General features: G+C 46.2%; 1 protein-coding gene across 4 annotated transcripts in view; it reads right to left on the bottom strand.

The window, feature by feature from the left end:
* Nucleotides 1-5,409, bottom strand: part of LOC103399855 (adenylate cyclase type 1-like) — a 37,623-nt gene extending 32,214 nt beyond the window's left edge. For 2 of the 4 annotated variants that reach the window (XM_025054154.1, XM_025054155.1), the window contains exons 1-2: nt 4,335-4,949; nt 1,521-1,670 (exon numbers count right to left, since the gene is read on the bottom strand). In XM_025054154.1, coding sequence (XP_024909922.1) covers nt 1,521-1,670; nt 4,335-4,949 — 765 coding nt within the window. Of the gene's footprint in view, nt 1-1,520; nt 1,671-4,334 lie in introns of all 4 variants that reach the window. The other 2 variants (XM_008338487.3, XM_025054156.1) reach the window with 2 other exon arrangements.
* Between the last annotated feature and the right edge of the window lie 3,701 nt (nt 5,410-9,110).

Below are 9,110 nucleotides of genomic sequence, written 5' to 3'. Positions count from 1 at the left end.
CAACACACCGAGGAGCTGCTACACAGATTTGAAGGTGAAGATTCACACATTTACACCGTTTGTGGAAATTGTGACACGTTTTGAGTGTGAAGGTGAGGTCGTGTTACAGTGACTAAAGCAGGGGTGTCAAACATATGGCCCGCAGGCCAGAACTGGCTCACTAGGAGGGTTTAATCCACCTCACTTGATGAATTTCAAAAGTGGAAAAAAAAAAGCACAAACACTTTGTGTTTGTGATGTTTGTGATGAAATTATATTTCATTAACAATGAGTATTTTCCAATACATTTTCTTGCAGGAAAACAAAGGGGAAAAACATGGATTTATAGGTAATTATGTGAAACTTACAGGTGGGCACAGTAGCTGTCTCTTGTGTCCATCCACCTGAACCCACAGAGCTGGTCTGTTATTTACAGTCCAGTCTGGGAGTTCATAAAAATGTCACAATACCTTTGAAGTGTCATGAACACTGGCTTTATTTTTGTATTGTGTCCCTGCTTCACACAAGTCAAGGGGAGACCACTCCAGGGTCCTGGGCTTTTCAGATTGCTATTGAACCAAGAAGTCAATTTCCCAGCCGGTCAAACAGCACCGTGTCTAATCTATCAGGAATCAATACGACCTATAGATCAAGCTCAGAGAGGAAAAACCTAGAGCAGAGGCTTGAGTGATAAGCAGCGACCTGATGACGGATACAATCAAATATTGCAGACTTTTGTTTAGGAGCAGGAACAGACTGTTTACAGGCCGGTGGCCGCCTGCTGACAGATCCAAATCAGGAGGTCCGTGTGTGTGTGTGTGACTGTGTGTGTGTGTGTGTGGCTTCTTCCACTCAGATAAACTGTGACCTTTACTGGAGTAAGGAGGCCATGAAAGCAATCTGCTTGTGTAATTACCTGTCAGGAGGGAGCCTGTTACTGCTGAGGAAAACACAGCATATCAGCATCTAATCTACAAAGCACAGGTGATAACCGTGTATGTAGCGACGGCGGCGGCGGCGGCGTCTCTGTGAAGGTGAGACCTGCACCCGGGCACATTACAGTACCTACATGGGATAATTAATTAACTGGAGACTGGAGGTGGGTTCTGTGATGAGGGGTGTGGTTCATCACACAGGGTTTACCGTGTGTTAAACTGTGCCTGAGTTAAAACGCTCCATGTGCCGTGGGGGAGGAGGGGGAGGGGGGAGGGAGGGATGGAGGGGGGGAAGGAGGGAGGGAAGGAAGGAAGGGTGGAAGGAAGGAAGGGTCATGTGCCACAGTAATTGTTCTTTCCTTAAATAGCTGCTGTCATAGTTACTCCCTGCCTGTGGGCAGGTTGTTAGAATACATTGGCACCTGAAGCCTTAAAAAAAAAAAAAAAAAACTTTCTCAGGAGACTGTGAGGATTTCGTGAGCGGAGCAGAAAATGTGTGGATGCATGTCATCCTCCTGCATTTCTCTGTATACACGCCTCTTCCTGTCTCTGTGTGTGTGTGTGTGTGTGTGTGTGTGTGTGCACGTGTAAGCCTTCACACCTCACCTGCTTCTCGTTCTCGTCCTCCAGCCTCAGCCTTTCCTCGATGCAGTTTCGTGCTTGCAGGAAGACTTTCCTCTGGGCACGCTCAGTGAGAATCCGCACAAACACCCCCGACAAGTTGACGCTGGTGAAGAGCACGGCGTTGGCCACCAGCTGCACACGGACAAGATGAGACATGTCAAAGAAATGAACCGCGTCTGTCATTCATATCAAAACAGAGGGTCGCGGCCCCTTGGATTTTTTAAAGACTTCACTTGACGTGGATATGAGTTCGACTGTGATCCTCGTAGATACAAGTGACCAGATCAGCTGGTCACTGTTACATAAACCAGTGACAGAGCAGCAATTCACTGCGCACGATGCCACGGCCCAGACCGACTGCTGAGGTTCAAACCGAACGTCAGACGTGACCTGGTGGTTCGGGAAGCTGACTTGTGTCCGTAGGGTTGCAGGTTTGAATCCACCAGCCACCTAGTCCCACTGAGGTGATGGGTTAAAAGCAGAGGACACATTTCGCTGTGTACCACAGGGTCACCATGGGGTGCGGTGGATTCGAACCTGCGACCTTCTGGACACTTGTCAGCTTTGCTTTGTGTCAATGGTTTTACTTTGGTTTCCACCCAGCATTACATAAAGTTGGGAACTTTTTAACCCTTTATGGCTACTTGAATATTACACAACAACACCAGAGAGTCAAGGGTTCAATTCCTAGTAGAACCACATAATTGGTGCATGTAGCAGCAAATCTGCTGTCTGGTAATGACAGCTGATATTTGTGGCCCTGAATGAACCATCGATTTTCATAGCTGATATTTGTGGCCCTGAATGAACCGATTTTCACTGAAAAGATTATTTACTTAAGAAATTAGTAAAATAGTCAAGAGTTCTGGAACAGAAAGTCCATTCACAGTGGAGAATTTTCATTTTCAAAATGATCCTAAAAACAGAGCCATTTTATTTTGAATCCAAATTAGAACAAAACCAATGGAACTTTCAGAGGCAGATTAATGCAACAATACTGTGAATCACAATTCTGTCAGTCAGGATTGATCCTAAATTTAAGGTAAAGTCACTGCAGAAACACTAAGAAAACACACTTCATGTTCTGTACGGTTCATTTTGTGCCTAAAGAAAACCACAGATGGTCCATATTTGGACACGATCGTATATCCCGCCTGGATTAGACTGTAAAGGCCTTGATTAATCCATAGGAAGGATTGAGTGACAGGCATCAAGGTCAGCACATGGATTACAGCGTGTACCGTAGGTGTGACTCCTGCAGCAACAAAAGCCACAGGGCGACCATGCAGACAGACAAAGTGCTGCATTGATTAAAGATCAGAGGAGCACTTCATTTAGAGAAGGAACTCTGGCCTGTGGCCACCACGGGTCATCAATTTCACTAAAGGCCAGATGTCAGAGGTCACTGGGAGAAAGAGGCTCTAATCCTGCCCAGACAGATGGATGGAGTTCTCTCTGGGATGTGACAAGAAGGGGAAAAACCCCACAAAAATCTCAGATTTTTCACATTAAACTAAACTCACATTTATATCTATATTTTTTCTCAGATTTCTTTCTTAAAAAGTGATCTAAACGAGAGCAGCTGAACTTTATCTGATACGCCCCCTGCAGGGGAGGAAGAGTGAGTGCATGTGGTTTGTTTAAAACACCACAGTGGTGGAGAATTAGGACGATAAAATGTGCTGTGTTTAGCATTGATGATGAATGACAAAGCCACTCTTGTAATTTCTTTGATATAATTATTCCGTCAGCTTTTTAATTAAAAACTAGACTGCAAAATTAAAAGTGATTCACTGCTCATTATAGTCTATAAACTTTTGTAATCAGGAAAATAAAAATGAATCGCAGATACATTTGCCAAAACTGAATGTACCTCGACTGCTTTCCTGTACTCAGTGTTGATGTAGACTGACACACGGTGACGGCACAATGATCCAAACACCTTCAAATGTTCATCACAAACAGTTCTTTCCTTTTGAAAAGGTTTCTTGTGTTGTGACATATTTGTGATGTTACAGCTTTAACAGTCCTATTCTAATTCTTAGAATTCCTGAATCACTGTGGTTCAGATTACATTCGAACATCTGGTCTAATTCATCTAATGTTGATTAAAAAAAATAGTTTTTTTTATAAATTACAGAATACGTTGGTTGAATGGTTTTGCAGGTCACACATTTGGCACATTTTTTACTTTACCGAGGCGCCAGATAAAGGCCTATGACGAATATAATAATTACCTGCCATTGTATGTACAGTATTTTCATCATTTTGGTATCACGAAACAAACGTGTCACATTTAGAATCTCATTCAGATTTAATGGTCCTGTTAAGACAGAAACCAAGGTTAAAAGTGTAGGACTGTTTGTGTTTAAATAACAGCGTATTGACAAACATGTGGCGTCCGGAACAGTAATACGACCTCAGCACTGAGGCGTGAGTGTGCGTGGAGCCGCAGGAATCCTCAGCAGCCGGTTTCAGCACCGGAGGCTGGACAGCTCCTCGCTCGCTTCATTACTGAAGAGCGACTTTTTTTTTTTTTTTTTTTTGCTGTTTCCAGTTAAACAAAAAACAAAGGCTCCGTCTGTCTGTCTGTCTGTCTGTCTCGGCCGGCAGCTAAGAATCGATCAGTGAGACTGTTTCTAACCCCCGCGTCTCCGCGGATGTCGGAGGAGTTGAGCAGTCAGCGCGGAATATCAGTCCAACTCTTCGACGCTAGAAAAGTTGCTCTAGGGCACCAGAAACTCAGTCCCGCCACCTGTTTGAGGATGTGGCTGTAGTGTCAAACACAACACTTACCGGTCTCCAGATCCTCTGCCTTTTTCCTGTGACCGAGGTGGCTATAACAATGAAATGGGACGCAGCCAGCATCACACCGAACAACACGGCCAACAGCGTCCGCACCGGCAGCAGCACGTAAGCAACGAGTGTGACCAGCATCAGCTGCCACACTCCTTGCTCGGGGGCAGCGGCGTTCAGCGGCTCCACGGCGCCCAGCGCCAGCGGAAAGGGACAGCAGAGCAGCGCGAAGGTGAAGCTGAAGAGCAGCGCCAGCTTAGCGATCTGCTGCAGCTGCGTCACCTGCAGGTACTTGACGTTGGTAACGATGAACAGCGACAGGAAGACCACGCAGTGCACCGGGTAGGAGCCCTTGGACAAGGTGAGGCGCGGGCTGGACAGCAGCTCCACCAGAGCCAGGCAGGACGCGGCCACGATCAGCACCGCCAGCGCTTTGAGGGTGGCGGTCTGCTCCAGCTTCAGGTTGTAGCTCTGGAACAGCGCCTCCAGCTCCTGGCTGTTGAACTCGTCCTCGCAGGCGATGACGCCCAGGGGTGCACCGACCGGACAGTGACCCTTCCTCCGCCGCGTCTTGACTCTTTCGAATGGCATCTCCTCCATGTTCCGGCCATTCATGAAGCGGGGATGGTGCACGACCCGCTCAACTTTTTCGGCTCCTCTCCTTCACTCGGGAATTGAACCGGCGACCTCTCACGATGCATGCGTCCTGGATGCCCGTGGAGATCGAGTAGACTTGGACGAAGGGACAAGGGTGGCAGTGGAGGAGGAGGAGGAGGAGGAAGGAGAGCAACCACCGCCGTGCGAAGCTCTCTATCCACAGGTTGACGATTGTTGGTGTGTCGTCAGAAAAGTGGCCCGACCAATGTGGAGCACGCCTCTCTCTCTCTCTCTCTCTCCCTCCCCTTCGCTCTCCCTCTCTCTCCCTCAGACCACATTCACAACAAGGATCGCGCGTGCGTTTGTTGTTGATCAAAACACCTGGGGAACACGGACAATTAACCTCCCAAATCAACCACCTGTCGGTCACGTGTCGCTTTAATCGCCTCTCTCCAAATAAAGTCCTCCATCATAAGGAGGGTCGGTTCGAATCCCGTAAAAAAATTCTGGTTCTGGAGACTCTTAACTGTCAAATAAAGAGAGAGGGGGAAAAAAAACACAAAACAAGAACCCTGGCCAGGCTCTCTGAGGCATGATGTGGCGGGGGGGGGGGGGGGGCGGGGGGGTTAGAGTTGGAGATTGCTGATTCTCACCACAGATGAATTTGTACAAAAGCCTATAAAATAAAATCCGGCTGCACAAGGAAAATACAGACCAGTGTTTACACCACAGTGTCCCCAGGTGGCGCTGAAAATGAACACGCATGCTGTCTGGAGTCAGAGCCGCTGAAGTTCCCGGCTAAAAATAGTGCAGCTGCTCCAGTGAATTGTCCAATACAGCAACAATTCGGTTTGGTCTTCCCCACATCTCACCCCCTCAAACATTTGAACGGCGGAGGAAAGGTGTTTATTTCACACCTGAGATTAACAGCAATGGGAGGAAGGAGAGAAGAAAGTTGGCTGTAAAAAAAAAAGCCTCAGAATGTAAGACTGACTATGAAGCTGCAGCTGCAATCATGATGCAATGTCTCATTGTCTGATGTTGGAGATTTTTCAATAATTAACTATTTAAATCTACCATATATTTTGTGCTAAAATACCCCAAACGTTTTTATGACATAAATCTGTTTTTACGATGCTGTCAGTTTTTGTACAATTAAAATTGTTTTAAAAAAAAATCAATACATCATCATGCATACAGTATCACAATATATCGTATTGTCCCTGTATTGTGATATGTATCGTATCGCCGGATTCTTGCCAATACACACGTCTACCAGATTTGGATAAAAGACTTCAAACACGTCAACCTGGTCCTTTTACCTCCACACACCTGCAGATTAGCATCGTTACCCCTCACACACAAGTGGGTTTCTGGGTCAACTAGTCACAGAGCGCTAATCTGAGACCAACGACGGCTCCACTCTGTTTGGACCAAACATTTCCCCCTGTTGAAATTCAAAACTTTGTAAAATATGAGCACAGGGAACAGCAGGAACCGGTGAATTAGCAGGAGCTTAAACAGTTCCCAGACACGGCTGTGTGAATGTAACCTAACAAAAGTAGAAAATGATTGAGACACATGTGAGCGGTCCATGATGTGCAGTGTTGTCTCACCTGCAGAGACAGAGTGTGAGTTTTCACTTTCACTCCAAATGTGTTAATTAAAAGACTCTGTGGAGTTGTTGTTTTTTTTATTTAAGTTACTGTAAGTCAGTGGTCGACCACATGTTCAACGTCTAAAAATATAATGAAGTGTGTTTTTACACTTTATCAGTTCTGTGGGAACAGGTTGTAGGATAGAAGAGAATCACCATGTTAACGGTCCTAGTACAGATAGACAGTAAAATTGGTCTTCAAGCAACCCATCGCAGTGAAGCAGTACAGCCCAGAGAGTGGTGGATGCCCAACATAAAGGTGGCAGGACAGTATTTGTACTTTTGATTCTCAGATCACAGGCTGGATCTACTGTGTGGTCATTCAGGATTTTTATGACCAACTTCAAAACATCCCATAATATCACGTAAGACCAAAACTGTATTTTCTTAAAATGTTACAACTGTTTCTATTCTTGTAAACGTATAACTATTTTCTTTTGTAATGTTAGGACTTTTTCTCGTATACTTACAACTTTATTCTTAGAATTTTCAAACACTCCAATGTACATTCACACACTAAAGCAACTCTGCTGCCCCCTACCCTCCGCTCCCCCCGTCAGTCAATGCAGTTCAGTCATGGAGTGAATAGTCTTTGCTACTTCCAGTAGATTTTGTTTCCAGTAGAAAAGTTTCACAATTCATGCCGTGTCACGGACCGATCCGTCTTTATTTGCCTCATCGTGTTCCTGTTTTATTAGGACAATTTTAATGTCAACCTCAGGCACATGAGCAACTCCGGCTGAAGATAAATCGGTTCCAGTGGAATAAACAAATGAATCCACCTTTAGGCTCTTCATCATCTGAGCCGCTGTTTTCATTGGTGCTGTGGTGTAAACTACAGTGAGAAGATGGAAAAAATGTAGGGTCGTGGCCCAGTGATGGGTCTGTGTGGCGTCAGAGATCATCCTGATGTTGACGTATTCATGATGACCAGATATAGACCATGATGCCTCAACATTACGTCAGCACCTGCTTGTTTTTAGGTGGAACTGGAGGTGGAGGTGGAGGGGGAGTTAAATTAAAGCCCTTCCCTTCCAGCAGCTCAATCAGAATAGAAGCCAAAAATAACAGGGCTTTTAACCCCAGCCTAAAATAGCTCCACTCAGATGCTGGAGCCGTATGTGTCTTTTTCAGAGGATAAGTGCAGCTCTTTTAGTCGCCCTGACACTTGACCCTGGTTTTCTGTCGCACATGCGAGCGCCTCAGATTGCCGGGCTCCACGCAAACGTCGATGTATCGGCTGGTCAGTGAAGAGGCATTGTGAAGCTCTGTGGTTTCTGTGAAAACAAAGTCTCTGCGTGCACACACTCAGACGCTGCTTGGTCAATATCCGTCGTCATCCGGCTTTAGTGTTAGAATCGATGAGGCGCAAGATCTCAGCAGCTCTGTGGAGAAATGTAATCTCTTCTTTTCACAGTATAATAACAGAAAATAGTAAATATTTATCAGGATAATTTAGACGGGAATAAACATTGAGAAAAAAAGATGAATTAACTGAAATCTGATCATATCAATACTGAAGACTGGACGTGTGACCTTCAGGGGTCAGTTTTTTATTTCTTTCTTTTGACGGGGATCACGTCTAATCCCAAGTCTTTCCCAGGTCCCAGGTCTTTGGAGATCTGGTTCTACCTCATCAGGACCAGATTTCCGTCCCTGCTGGCTCTGCTGGTTCTGACGGCGTCTGTGCTGGTACCAATGGAGGTCTTAATGAGGTAACAAGTGCACACGCAGCTCCATTTCTGTTTCTCCTGAATTAAGTGACAGCTGCAGATTTTTTGGACAACCCCTCCCTCCAGGATTCCTGACGGTCCCCCGTAGCCATGGCAACAAAGGCAGCGAGCCTAGTAGTTGTGACTGATGAGGCTGCTGAGGTGTTTCCCAATCTGACACTGAGGTTTCCTCTCTTCATCTTTTGTCTCTCCCCGTCTGCCCCCCCCCCAAACCTCCCCTTCAGTCCCGCTCTCTTTTTCAGGTTCTTTTAAACAACAAACACAGCTGATGTGTTTGTGTCTGTCTGCGGCGCCGTGACACCGTGCCCTGCCCCGCTGGCTCATTGTGCTCACTGACATTTTTCTCCACATTGAGGCTCTGACACGGACGGGGGACCGGTGCAGATGAAAGCCTCAGAGGTGACAGAGACGAACAGAGCGTGTGTGCCTGTGTACAGCCAGTAAAGTCATGAATTTATTATAAACTTTCAAATGTCACGGCAAGTCCTGCGCCGCCACAGACCAGGCGACCCCTTTGATTGGCTGCCTGCCCTGTTCACACACAGCCAGTCCAGTCATGGATTCAGGGTGAGAAGAGGAGGAGGAGAACTGGAGACTGTTCTGAGACGTGTGTCTTGCGAAGCCAAAGGATGAAAATACAACCGCTGCAGCGACCTGTCAGTACGCAGGTTAACCATTTGTCCAAAGTGAAGGCATGTTTCATGGATACACACTCCCAGAAAAGGCAAAATATTCTGCTCTTAACTGCTGTGTCGGCCCTTACAGGTTTATGACTGCTCCAACCGTGCT

The sequence above is a fragment of the Cynoglossus semilaevis genome, chromosome 2 (assembly GCF_000523025.1).
Source record: "Cynoglossus semilaevis isolate Cse_v1.0 chromosome 2, Cse_v1.0, whole genome shotgun sequence".
NCBI lineage: Eukaryota > Metazoa > Chordata > Actinopteri > Pleuronectiformes > Cynoglossidae > Cynoglossus > Cynoglossus semilaevis.
The sequence above is the reverse complement of the archived record's forward strand: the minus strand, read 5'-3'. Positions and strand labels throughout refer to the sequence as shown.